Here is a 14,087-nt window from a genome sequence, read left to right as displayed (position 1 = left end):
CAGGCATGAGGCAGCCGATTCGGCCATGGTCCCGCCTGTAACAGAGCTACATCTTTGTACTCCTCAAATGATGAACGATGTCCCCATGTAACCCATTGACTTTTCTGAACTAGATAACCTAAACTCATCACTGTAGCCTTAAAATGTTCCTCGAATTCATCTGACCAGACAACCACAAGGAAAAATACCCTCGATAGATTCATACGATAGGCGAATTATTTATTATTTCAACTATTTAACGCTTGTATTAGCCTAGGTGTAAATTAGGAAACAGGCTACAAATAGGCTATGGAATATTATGTAAAATATTATATTGAAATTCCCTTTGCAGATTCGGCGCAATAGTCCTGGGATCGAGTCTCAGCCAGGGGCTTTCTGTGTTTTGCATGTTCTCCCCATGTCAGCATGGGTTTCCTCCCACATTCCACAGACATGCAATTGGAGACTCTAAATTGTGAATGGGTTCGCAATAGCACTGCTGACCAGTCCAGGGTGTATTCCTCCCTCTCGCAAAATGCCTGTTGGCATAGGCTCAAGAAAAAGCACAAAAGTATGGTTTCAATGTAGCATTTACATTCACCAAAGAGACACTGTCAGAGAACAAGATGCCAAATAGAGTACCCCACTTGGCCTTTCTGATACGAGTTAGAGGCTTCAAAACGCACAGCACATTTACAACCGTCTACACTGAACAGCTAGATGTATTACAGTACAGTAGCTGATACGGTTGCCACAGGTTGGCAACACAATATCAAAGTGAAAAGGTTTTTCTAAGCACATTCTAATAGGATCCGTCAAGATCTTACATGTTTGACACAATTTTTCCAACTTTCATAAGTAACCAAACCAAACTGTTCATTTTGCCAAATACCTAAAAGGGCAGGGACTGGATGTAGATGACTGCATAGACCCTTTTTCCATGTCCACAAATATTTATTTCTATTCCCATTATCCCCCCCGGTCCAACTAAACAATTGATCAATTAAAGCCACTCACTAACCAGAGACTTAACTCATCTGGTGTCCCAGATTTAGATGGGACCTGAATAGAGGGGAGGACCGAAAAGCAGTACTCTGCTGGTCTCGGAGGCCACATTTCAGTATCCCTGCTGTAAATCACCAGGCTGGTGAGGAAGATTGGTGAGGCTGGTGGTGGAGGCACCTCTGGGAGGGGAAAAAAATACTCACCTTCCCAAGCACAAGCAGGACCACCACCACACCGCAGCAGGTCTGGTTCTGTAAATGTGAACGCATGCATACAGATACCTGCATGTGCATGGATGCTAATGTCTACATGCTACACTTTAAAGAAAGATTATTCAAAAATATATAAAATGACAAAAATATGAAGAAATGGCACAAACCTCAAACAATATAGCACTGATCATAACATTCTTTATTGGGGGTACATAGAAAACATGAAAAATAAAAAGAAATAAAAAGATTAAAAAAGCCTTTATAAAATTTGCTCCAAAATCAACAATAAACACAAGCCATGTACTGGCCATTCAGTTCAGAGTGAGGGCCTCAGACAGCCAGGACATCAGGGTGCAGAGCTGGGGCAGGTGCAGTGGGCGATGAGTGTGTGTGCGTGTGTGTGCATGTGCGTGTGCATGTGCGCACACACGTGTATGTGGGCTGCATGTTATCACCATCCAGAGAATTCACAACGAGGTGCGACTTACCAACTGCCGGTGTAACCACAAGGCCACACTACCCTTAGCACAAGTTCAGGTATTTACAGGTATTCCTCTATTTACAAAGGGTTACATACAAAAAAAGATGAGTAAAAAGTCACCCCTTTCAAAAACTGGGTGGTGCACTTCTTAAATGTATCAAGGAGCCATATATCTGCAGGCACTAGTGAGGGAAAAAAATAAAAAAGCCAGCTGCTGATAAAGGAAAAGACAACAGAAGCTGCATATTGTTGATGCTCCAAGGTTCCTTGTTTATTAATGAAGGACCATCATTTCCGCAGACAGAGCCTTCACCAGGGTGTATGAAGGCACCTCTTACCATGCCTAATTGTGGCATTACTCAAACTAATTTAGTTATATATAGCTAAATGTATATGGTTTGTCCAATACTGCAATAAAAGTACTACTACCAAGTGTGAAACAATCTAGCCCTCCAAACTTAACTGGGGATCTGGATTCAGGACTGCTCTTTAGATTACCCCCGGGTACCATGCTATGTACAGCCAATCCTACACTCACACATACCATCACACCTTTTCCCACAAGAATGCGTAAAATAACTCAATTTCCTTGCTAACGGAGTTCAATCTACCAAGCCCCTCTGCCCGATGGAAGACCAGTCACAGATTGAGAGCTAGAATAGCTAATGAATTAACTGGAAGAGGACCAGTATGGCCAATTGCTGTAACCAACACATCTAGAACATGGCTTTACATTTGTGTAGTAGAAAGATTTTGCAACGGCCAAGTGCGTTCAAAACTATTTTAAGGATATGCGCGCATCAACCATGTGGATGTTTGATATTTTCCTACTCAGAAACAATATTTTTGTCAGAAATAAGCCTATGTGAAGTTTTGATTATTCAAATGCCAAGTAGTGTGATTGCTGTTGAAAAAATCACCCCGTGCTATGAAAAAAAGAAATTAACGATGCTGAAACGCAAACAATACTGCGTGAAACATTTCCTGATTAAACTTCACAATGATGGGCTTTCAGATCGTGAATTTGCATGCAATATATGCATAAGGAGTTGACTTTACTTTAAGAGACTACCAAATTACCTTCATGGCATCATTTTATAAAACCCCCGTCTTTGCGTTTGTACCAAAGTAGTCCTTGAAAGTGAACTCCACATAGCAGAAAACAAATACCTAATTTGAAAACATTGTAGCACAAATTAATGTATTGTAAGTGTTCATAAATGGAGGAATACCTGCAACTATTGGCCTATCAGGAATAATGTATATACCCATAAATTGTGAGCTTATGATTTCTTACCCAGAAGGAACCAACTAGGAAAACACAAACATATCAAAATATTAAACAAAAAATAAAAACCAGCAGGATTCGCAAACCTCTACAGCAGAACTACCATAGCACAACACTACAGCGCTAGAGACTGTAGTTGGCTTTGAGTCCTCTATTTTTTTTAAACAGACAAAATAAAACTTGGGATGTCAAATTATCAAACTGGAAAAACTGCGGAAAAAAAATAAAAATACACGGTGAATCCTCTTTCCCTTTCAGTAATAATAATATTAATAACAATAATGAACTCATTCAGGTTGCAACCTGCAGGCAGTATACTAGGTGTGGGGGGGGGGGGGGGGGACACCCTCGGTCTGTGCACTGCGTCAGTCCAGGTCCTTCTGCCAGCAGCAGAGGTAGATGCAGGAACTGTTGGGATCACGAGGACCTGGAAGCTCTCGCCATTCCCGAGTTTAAACGTTGCGTTCCGCCTGCCCCATACGAGGGCTGAAGAGATCCAAGCAAACGGCAGCCCTGCGAGTAATCCCATCTTTACCTTCGCCATCGGAAGCTCCGTCACCCAACGCGTTCCTGCGTGTGCACACGCACGCACACACACACACACCTGTCCTTGGTCCTATGTACACACCTATGGTCGTCTGGCTGACTTGTCAAACGTCAAAAAGCTCCTCTCCGCTGCGTAAAATTCTCAAGAGGTCCACGCCACCCCGTGCTATACAAGAGTGAGGGGCCTGCCATTCCAGCCAGCCCCAGGCTCGATGCAGTTCTCCGGTCCAAAAAATTGTGAAATCTGGTTGTACCCAAGATGGAAAGAATTAAGACGACTATGGCTTTGTGCTGAGGGCTCCACTGCGCCCCCTCCTGTCTTCTTCCCGCCCCGCGGAATCCCTGTACGTCTCCGGAGGGGCGAGAATGTCTCTTCTGTAGCAGATCGTTCTGGCTGCACCGTACTGTGAGTCGACTGTGGACCGAGTCTGGGGCGCAATCTACAGAGATTCCCCCCCCCCCCCCCCACACACACCCCCAAAAACAGACATCACCCACTGTCCCTCAGGTCCGCACCTGCAGAGGGGGTGAGAATTGGAGCGGGAGAGGGGGGGGGAGGGGGTGGGGACGGTGGACGAGGGGGTTGGGGGTTGAGGGTGGGGGTGGGGTACTTTTTGGGCTAAGGTGGGAGAGGTGGTTCATATGCTGTGGGCAGGGCCTCCACGGAGTGGGCAGTCACTGCAGGCATGGCGGGGGCACCTGGGTAGGCATACTGGTATTGCTGGTACTGCTGATACTGCTGATACTGTTGGTACTGCTGGTACTGCTGGCACTGCTGGTAGTATTCAGCATAGCACCTGATGGGGAACAGACACATACAAGGGTCACCATAAGTGTCAAATTTAAGAGGTGATTTAAACGTGTGGTTTAGGCTTTACGTTTACGCGACTAAGAACCCAACAGTTACTAACACAGCCTCGCAAGTCCTCTGCAGGGATGGGAGAAACTTTCACTCTTCAGTAAAAGGCATACGACAGCCCACTTGGGGTTTGCCAAGCATGCATTTTAAACTTCAAGTGTGTGGGAGAAAGAGAAGCATGTGGTTTAAACTCTGGAGAAGTGTTTGGTTTAAACTGAGCGAGCAGGTATGAATTCTGCAGAGGCCTGTCACTTTAACTCACTCACTGAGGGGTGCACTCACCTTGCTGTGGGGTCTTCCTCTACTGCGGGGGTCTCGTCGGCCCGGGGGGGCGGGGTGGGGAGGAGGGCCCTGCGTTTGGGCCGCTGCGGGAGCAGGGGTTTGGGGATGGGGTCGGGCAGGAGGGGGCCTGACCGTCGGAGAGGGCTGCGGTCTCGTTCGTTCTTGGTCACCGCCTTCTGCTCCGCCAGGACGCGCTGGCCCTGCGCAAAGTAGTGCGCCCGCGCCGCCTCGAAAATGGCCTGGGCCGTGGGGTCAGTCCCGTAGGCCGGGCTGGCCACGTGCAGGGCCGGGGCCACGCTGGTCACTGGGTTGGCCACGGTGGCAGCTGCCTGTCCCGGGGTGCTCAGGTACACGGGACTGGCCACCGCGGGGGCGTACACCGGGGTGTTGTACACAGGGCCGGTCAGCGAGCTGTACACCTGCGTAGCGCCTGACGACAGCGCCTGATTGGCCACGGTGCCGTACAGCTGGTTGGCCACCGTGCCGTACACTTGGCTGGCCAGCGCCCCGTACACGGCCGGGCTCACCGGCGTGCCCTCGCCCCCGTTGGCGGCGCTGAGGCCCGTCAGGGCGGCGTAGGTGGGGTCGAAGGTGGAGGTGTTGTAGACGGAGTTGTGCACGCTCTGCTGCACCTGCAGGGGGAGCCCTGCGGCCGCCGCCGCCGCCGCCGCTAGCACGGCCGCCTGGCTCTGGTACTGCTCCAGCGTGGGCTTGCTGCGCGGGCACTCCCCCGAGTGGTGGCCCTGCTTCCCACACGTGCCGCACGAGCTCTTGCTGGAGGACTGCTTGCTGGGCTGCACCTTGGACAGCTCCACGGAGAGCGGCCGGCCCTTGAAGGAGGTGCCGTGGAGAGCCTCGATGGCCTGCAGGGCGTCCTCCTTGTTCTCCATGTGCACGAAGGCGTAGCCTGCGGCTGACGAGAGCCTGGCTGTCGAGCACAGGAAGAGCAGTTACAACCGGGAGCCTCATCATCAACGTCAATAACATCAACATCGCCGTCGTCATAGTCAACAACAACAACATTATCAAGCCTCCTCACTATTTCCCCAGCATTGATTAGATGTTAAGTCTCTGAACTATAAGAACTTGGGTTGTCTCCATAGGGTTTTTATCATTATCCTCAATCATATGCTCACAGTCAGACATACAACTCCGTTTACAAGGCCCATAGATATTAAACAAAAAATTGACTGATTGCTCTGGCAGGTACATCGGCCCGAAAGCAATGTTTGAAGGTGCATAAGCCAAACACCTACAACACCAAGCATTTAACACGGTATTCTTTATTAGAAAGTAATAAACCTAGAACCAATAAGCACTACCCCAAGACACAAATAAAGGGAATTTTATTCATTTAATTGAGTAAGTATATCAAAACTAAAAAACCTTCCCCTGTCTCTGTTGACCAATATATTGTGCCCACACAAATTAGCTGTGCACCAATAGACCAGCCTTACGATTCCGTTTATAGCTGTCAGTACAAGGAGAAAAAAAAACACCTGTCCTGCAACCATGTTTGGGTGAAGAAAACAATGATTATTTTTTTTAGTACACCATTATGTCCCTAGTTCTTTTCCCTTGTTACTCCCAATTATTGAAGTATCTAATGTATTTTTATAGCATCTTTGGATGGCTCCAAAGAGAAAAAGATTCCACAAAAACACAGGCAGCCAGCGGCTAGATCAGCCTGGCTCCACTTCTACGGTGGGCAATGTAGGGAGTGTAATGAGCCAACCTGGTTCCCACTCTACAGCGGATGAATCGTTGCTTCTGCAAGTCCAGAACACACTTATTTTCTTCTGATGAGAAAGCGAGGGGGTGTGTGGGACGGACTTGGTCTTCGCTCACCTTTGACCTTGTCGCACTCCAGAACTTTGCCGAAGGTCTGGAAGAGCTCCTGCAGGTCCTCGGCGGTGCACATGGCGCTGAGGTTGCCCACGAACACCTTGGTGGAGTGCAGCGGCCGGCCGCGGGACTCCTCCACCACCAGGTTCCTGCCGCGGAACTCGCGCCCGTTCAGCTCCCGGATGGCGCGGGCCGCGGCGCCCTCGCCCTGCAGGTGCACGAAGGCGAACTGCCTCAGCACGCTGCAGCTCACCACCCCGCCGTACGGCTCGAAGATGGCCGTCAGCTCCTCCTGCGACGTGTCCTGCGCCAGGTTCCCCACAAAGAGCTTCACCGTGTTGCTCTTGTCCATCGCGCCTGGATCAGCGTACACCTGCAGGGAGAGAGCTCCGTCAGCCCCATCTCAAAAACCTCTCTCTCTCTCTCTCTCTCTCACACACACACCTACAAGAGCTTCTTCCAACAGTCGTCGCACAACTCAGTCTGTGCATTATTTTACTCATCTAACATACCAGTTACATGTTAGCTAAATATTAACATCAGTTATTGGCAATCAGTTACGTATATCACAATTTAAAATCTTTTCCCAATGTAAAATTCAGACTGGACAATCTCGGTAGTAATGCAGAGATACCTATTGCCTTATATAGGAGATTCATTTAGTTTGTGCAGGTTAACACAACCAGTCTGGATATGTTTGAAGGTCATATTCAGCAGCACAGGGCCCTGGGTTGGTGGTGCAAATTTTATAGCTTTAATAGTTTAAATACACAAATGTATTAATCCATTGGTGCATTTAAACTATATGTATCACTATAGTATCATCAAAACAAATATGCAAGAGCAACAATATCGAACAATGCATGCTAAAGTCTTACTGCAAATTCAAACTGGAAACGCCCGGCACGATCTTCCAGAATTACAGATTTGAATGATCGCTGGTAAATGAAAATAACCCAGATTAATTTCAATGAGTCGTTTTAGCGTTCGTCTTATTAAATCAAAGTAAATGTGAAAATTCATGCCAGGCCCACTGGAAAAAAAACTGCAGTAAACTTTTGGTGACCCAATAATGAAGTAGGTTCTATATGAAAGCATACTACACAACTTAACTGCCTTTGAGATTTAACATTGTAGCCTATCAACATTCGCTTACTGGTAAAATAACGTTACTCCCGATACCACAGCAAAAAACTAGCTAACGTCAATATGGAGATGGTCTCTACAAATGTGTTTATAATCGCGATAGCGCAACTGGGACAACCTGACGTTGGGTCTCGACGTTTGGTCTGGACAGTTCGGTGGGCCCAATTTCATAGACTATAAAGGCCCACTCTGTTGTTGTGCAGGACATACACAACAGTGTTTTACTACGTTAAGTTACCTAGATTGCAAGTTGAATCGCAATACCTAAATGTCGTCAATAACGAAGATAAAAGTGACTGTAGACAAACCGATTTCAGCAAGCTAGGGGAAACGGCTACACAGAAGTCGCGAAAGCGAAATGGTGGTTTGTGTGCTAAGCGGAAGATCTTCGACTTCGGCCTAGAAACTGCAATCTTCATGAAAATGTTCATCCAAGCTCGTTAGCTAACCAGTAATTGGTCCATCGTTTTATACAGTGATATATTAGAGACCTCACTATATACGTACTGGGTTATGTGTTTTTTATTTGTAAATCGTGCCAAAGAAATTCCTCGTGTTCTGCAACGTAAGCTAGCTAGCTAGCGATCTCCTGCGCTGACCAACAATGGGCTCGGAAGCCGTCAAGCTAGCAACATAGCTAGCTAACTAGCCAATAATCACAGAATTATCGCAATACTTGATTGGCTAAACGTCTTTACATTGAATACATTTCAATTTTACGATAATGACACTATGTAATTAGCACACATATTTGGGAAGTTTTTACAAACATACTAGCTAGCATAAGAGGATCAGATATCAGAAACTACAAACGAACTGCGGTGACATTTTGGTGTGTAGTTAGCCAATATGCTATGTTAGCTAGCTAGTTACAGTGCTACTCCTTCCGGAGGTTACAACGGTTCAACCGGGAGATTTAGGTTTATAACCACTTTTGAACCACGATTGAATGTCCATACAAAACAACACATTGAACTGTATATCGTGAAACAGAAGCGCTCATTTATGTTCGCCTTAAACAACTCGATGAATAAAACGTGGCCGGGAAGCGGGTGGCCTATGAAGAGCAGCTGCTAGCTTCCGCAAAATACAATACGGCAACTTCACGCTTCATTACAAAAATATTCTGTTAACGTAAAATAACCCAAATGGCCGTGATATCGTACATGAAAGCATAAAACTAAACAAATTCAGATCAACAAGAAGAACACTAAACTCTACCATCTTACCTAAACGGTGCCGTATTTCAAAATGGCCGCATGCATCCCTTGTCTCAGTCAGGGTAGCCAGTTTCCGCTCTGTTTATTCCACTATTGGTTGACTAGGGCAGAGAAAGCGGAAATCCCCCATCGTCAAAGTACCAAGTAGATTATCAAATAAATTATAATAAATAGAGCAGTAGATCATATTTGTAGGTTTGCGGAAAGGGTGCAAGATGCAAAAGTGCAGAAATACTGAAAAAATGGTTTTGGTTCACATTAGGCTACTTTTTTTTTGTTGAGCCGGAACATCTGTTAAAGTATGCTAAAGGAGCAAACACTCGGGACAAGGTCCCCCTGTCCCTTCTACAATGTGGTAAATGTTTCGAAGTGACTTACTTGCACATTTGCACCTCCCTGACAGTTAAGATCATCTACAGAGAAAATTCAAACGGTTTGGAGGGTAGGATGCAAGGAGTGTGTGTATGTGTTTGTGTATAGGTGTGTATACAGCTACTGTAAGAAGGAGAGCAATGTACTATGAGTTTAGAGGGTTCTGAAGCTTGTTTCTCACTAACCTTCTTGCAAAATGACTCTTACCTTACCACGGCCCACAAACAAAATACTATCAGTGACTGCCACCTTCTGGAGTTTATTCAACATCACAACATAGCAATTCGCTTGAATCCGGATGCATTAACTATTTTTGTAATTGACATGTAACTTGTATTATATTTATTGTGGCCACAGAAAATCAATAGAGACGAAATGCATCGGGATTTCCCCTGCATCAAGTTTTTTTTACTTGATTCTTTGATATTTTAAAATAAAACATTTGGGTAGGTCATCTGGCTGACTCTACCACAAGGCTGAGACGCTGTATGTGGACTTTCCAGCAAGACAATGACCCGAAGCATACCTCAAAATCCACACAGAAATGGTTCTGTGACAACAAAATCTATGTTCTGCAATGGCCATCTCATCTCAGCTGGACCTCAATCCAATTGAAAACCTGTGGGCAGAACTGAAGAGGGTAGTTGTTCAATCCAACAATGTGAAGTATCATGCAAGTATCTGCGAAGAGGAATGGTCAAAAATCTCTGGTCATGTTCCTTAACCTTGTCAAGCATTGCAGGAAAAGACTCCATGCTGTTATCTTTGCCAGATGTGGATGCACAAAGTACTAAACCAGAGGTGCCAATAATTATGGAACCTGAATTTTGTTAAAATTTATTTTTTATTAGATTTGTTGGTTCCATTGAAACAATAATAAAGTACAGTATTTTTCACATGTTGACATTTTCGATTTTATCTGAATAATTATATTGTTTAGTTTTTAGTTTAGGTTTTTTTGTGCATTTCCAGTCAGGGGTGCCTAATAATGATGGAACACTGTATGTCAGTGTTTTTTTGTTTTTCTGATTATCTTTTAATGTTTACTGGTTCTTGACTAAGGAATTTACCGTTGGGCATAATAAAGTATATCATTTCTTGACAAACTTCACATTCAAATGAATTAGCACACACACAGATGTAGACTACAATGAACAATTGCCATGTAAGTATATATTGCAAATAGAGCATGCAAAATATGTACATAAGATGAAGAGTATAACTTATTAAAGTACAGTAAAATAAAATATAGAAAGCCATACAAGTATTTGCATCAGATAAATGATTACAATGTACTACAAAAAATAGTACAACATTATGTACAGTGCCCTCTAACTTTTAGGACAAAGATAGCTAGCTAGCTGGGGACTATCTTTAGGGTTGTAATTCCTACACAGATAACCAAATATGGATGTATACACACAATACCCTCAAATTAAAACAGACAGTCTGCACTTTAACCTCATATTCATTGTTTCATATACAATCCAATGTGCTGGAGTACAGAGCTAAAAGAACAGAAATGGTACCTCTGTCCAAATACTTATGGACTGCACTGTAGCTGATTGGATGTTGGATACAATATTTATTTGACTTGATATGACTTTCTTTCTGCACAAGAACATCATTTAGAACTTGTCTTTTGTCCACACACAAATGCAGACTAAAATGAACAACCACTTGCAATGCCCTCCATAATGTTTTGGACAAAGGCATACATACATACATACATACATTAAAAGCAAACAGGACTGAACAGAGGAGCATCCCACTTAGTTCATATGACAGTAAATGCCCTGCGTAAAGAGAGTAGTCATCGTGAGTCATTGACTGTATTTGCATGTTCTCTTTCTCTTTCCACTGATGCAGAAAGTGACACTGGCAATCAGAGGCTTTCCTAAATCCTAATGATACATATGGTACACGTACAGGATTCTCAGTCTGCCCCAACCTCCACGTGTCACAAGAGACCAATGGATGAAAGTGTATCATGGGTAGGAAAGACTATTACTGTCAATAGAAATATGATCCTAAGAATCATTTAACATGTCTGCTATTTGCTACTATTTTCCTAATGAGCAGTATCAAAAGTGTATCCCAGGTCCTTGATTCAGAATTAAATTTGATTTAGGATTGAGCTACTCCGTTTTGACAAAAGTGTTTTATCTGAGGATATTTTTTTTCAAGGCAGTCCTTTCAGTTTATGAATTAATTAATTAGATGTATCCAGCTTGTCCCTTGGAAGCTTTTTTAACATCCAGTTCCCACACCTTCTTTGTCGAATGTTTTACTTTAGCATTTCCCAAAACAACTTACCGTGTTGTTCTCTCTCTAGTTAGAGGGCTCTTTTTGTATTGGAGTTTTCACACTTCACACCAATGACAGAGGGTCCCATAAAAAAGTAAAAAGGGTCCCCCTATGGAATCAAGCCAAAGAACCGCCTTTTCTAAGAGTAATTTAGTAATATATGGGTTAATGTTTTGGCATAAAAGTAAAATCTTTTAGGGAATAAAGTAGTAGAAATGCATTTTACATCTGTCATCGGTTCATTTGGGCAACAATACCCACAGGGCAACCTAGCTTTTGACCTGCACAGTGCCCAACTGTCCAGAACTGCTGGCCATGGGCTTTAAGGAGCACAGATTATGCAGTAATTTCTTGATAAGTACTTTGGCTTGATTTGACTAAAGATAAAAAATAAAAAATAAAATAATAATCATAATAAAAACTGGACTGGTGTGTGTCTGTGTGCCTGTGCTGTTTATCTGTTTCCAGCTGTGGGAAAACCTGACACAAAGCGGCAGTGTGGTCTGCTTTTGCATGTTTTTTTAACAGCTCCTTCATAATCATAATAGAGCTCACTGGGGCCCAATTACAGATGATGGTATTGCCCCCGTAGAGGGAAGGCTATGTTACCTCAGTCCATGGTGCGTGGAGTCCTGGTATGTGGTCTTCTGGTGTGTTGCAGACAGAACTGCAAGGGTTAGGAGTCCACATCCAGGAAAGCCCAGACTGTATATCACAGGGGCTACACAAGCAAAATAACTGAACTGCGTTTAAAACGTTCTCCCCTGGCAAGTTTTGTATGTGGTCAGACTGATCTTTCAGGGGGTGAAACGCGAGAGTGGGATTCACACAGTAACCTATGAGCAGCGCTGGGTTCATTCTGCGGGTGACTGGGGAAACCTCTGGAGTAAATGTTCCTTCTTAATGCATGTACTGCGACAGCAATAATATCCCTGCTCGTAATTGCTCATGATTACTTGCCAGTGCTTCTGCATTGAATACTTTTTACGAGGCCAGGATTAGTGCAGGACACAGCAGAGCGCACCAAAGCACAAGGTGGCGCTCTGCTCACTTAGATGAAGAAAAGTCATTTTGCATGCATGCTTGTGATAAATCTCATGCGAGGAGCTTAGGCTGTAAATAATACTATATGCATGTGCATGTTTCACTCAGTGAGGGCCTTCTCAATGAAAACAATGAGCCATGCATACGTGTGGCTAAACGTAATGTGAGAAGCTGTTGGGTAAGATGGGAAAAAAGCCCAAATTAGGCAGACCCCAGATCAAGCCACTGAGTCCCAGGTCAAGGATTGGTTTGTAAGCAAAGAGGTCGGCCCCGGGTCCTCCAGGAGAGATCAGTAAAAGCATATACCACAAACCCCAAAAGTCTGGATTTGGGACCATCTGAGGGTTGGATCTGGACTCTGGTCTAGCACGTGCTCCGAACTATCAATAACTTGTTTCAGTGACGTATGTCAGAGCCCAAATGAGGTGATACCCAACGAGGGGACGTCCGTACAAACTTGGATTATACACTTCTCTGGGAGCAGATTTATCAGAGCTGCTTCGACTGGACCTTTTCTCCTAAAGGAGGTCTTCTCCCTCAGTTCAGATTCACCAGTGCACAGGTAGGTACGGCAGTCCATTGTGTGGTCTTGTGACTGTTGGGTAACTTGCTGCTGGGGTTCAGACAAAATCCTTTCTTCCAAATTGTCTCATGAAAATGTAATGCAATGTGAAGCTTGGAATAATATCTAGTGCTGTCTGCATGAAAAAGTGCCAAAGTAACCCTTTATAATTTGAAAAGAGAAGCTCACTACAGCTATTATCTTGTGCCATGACAAATCAATTGGTCATGTGATCTAGTGTACTTCTCAAAAGAAGGATGTGGCAGACCCACACTAGATTGGCTAGATGGGTACTACTGCTACTCATTTTGTATCCTATATACGTACCTTTATATAAATACACATTTTCTGTAACAGAATATTATCTGTAATTCAAAAGCCTATTCCACATGACAGAATGACTGTACATTACAGTACGTGTTACATAGTCATGGAAGTGATGAGCGCTCATTTAATTTGTACTTATTTGCATATATTTATGAGCAATATGGTAATATGGTAATACATTCTGTGCTTGTAGATATTTTTTGGGATATTTATTTTAATTGTGCTATTATTTGGGTCTATTCTCTATCTCTGTCAGGTGACTCACAACATGTCTGACCGAGATCATCCGACAGGTATGGGTATTTAAAGTTTTTTTTAGTTGTTTGTAAGTCTAATGAAAATCCATTAGGCTTGAAACTTTCCTCACTTTCTGGTGTTTATAAATTGATGATACTCAGGAGCATACATAGTATGTAGATGTTCATTTCCAATCATTGCTTACCCCAGTCCTCTACCTTAGTCCTCCCTCCTGATTTCCCCCGCCCCCCCTTTCTGATACCCCGATCCTTGTCTAACCCCCACCAAAAAAAAGAAAGAAAAAGTGCACTTATGATGACGACTATATGTTTAGAACAGCATTCCATGTGTATTTTCCTAGTTCTGGATGTGATG

General features: G+C 44.1%; 1 protein-coding gene across 2 annotated transcripts; it reads right to left on the bottom strand.

The window, feature by feature from the left end:
• Positions 1 to 1,374: 1,374 nt before the first annotated feature.
• Positions 1,375 to 8,966, bottom strand: LOC133134068 (RNA-binding protein 4-like). 2 transcript variants are annotated; one of them, XM_061250466.1, is made up of 4 exons: positions 8,873 to 8,966; positions 6,501 to 6,870; positions 4,653 to 5,580; positions 1,375 to 4,308 (listed from the first exon to the last, which is right to left on the bottom strand). In XM_061250466.1, exons 2-4 carry the CDS (start codon positions 6,847 to 6,849, stop codon positions 4,131 to 4,133), a joined length of 1,455 nt encoding a protein of 484 aa, XP_061106450.1. In that variant the 5' UTR covers positions 6,850 to 6,870; positions 8,873 to 8,966; the 3' UTR covers positions 1,375 to 4,130. The 2 variants fall into 2 exon arrangements, with proteins under 2 accessions (XP_061106450.1, XP_061106449.1); XM_061250465.1 differs by lacking the exon at positions 8,873 to 8,966 and adding an exon at positions 7,376 to 8,811.
• Between the last annotated feature and the right edge of the window lie 5,121 nt (positions 8,967 to 14,087).

Source organism: Conger conger, chromosome 7 (genome assembly GCF_963514075.1).
Source record: "Conger conger chromosome 7, fConCon1.1, whole genome shotgun sequence".
Lineage (NCBI taxonomy): Eukaryota > Metazoa > Chordata > Actinopteri > Anguilliformes > Congridae > Conger > Conger conger.
This window is presented reverse-complemented; position numbering and strand designations above follow the sequence as displayed.

Bases quoted from the DNA above. Each gene is read 5' to 3' on its own strand.
- LOC133134068 (XM_061250466.1), bottom strand. From the start codon at position 6,849: ATGGACAAGAGCAACACGGTGAAGCTCTTTGTGGGGAACCTGGCGCAG. The intron at 5,581-6,500 runs GTGAGCGAAGAC...TGTGCTCGACAG, and splicing joins GGAGTGCGACAAGGTCAAAG to CCAGGCTCTCGTCAGCCGCA. The intron at 4,309-4,652 runs GTGAGTGCACCC...GTTCCCCATCAG, and splicing joins GAGGAAGACCCCACAGCAAG to GTGCTATGCTGAATACTACC.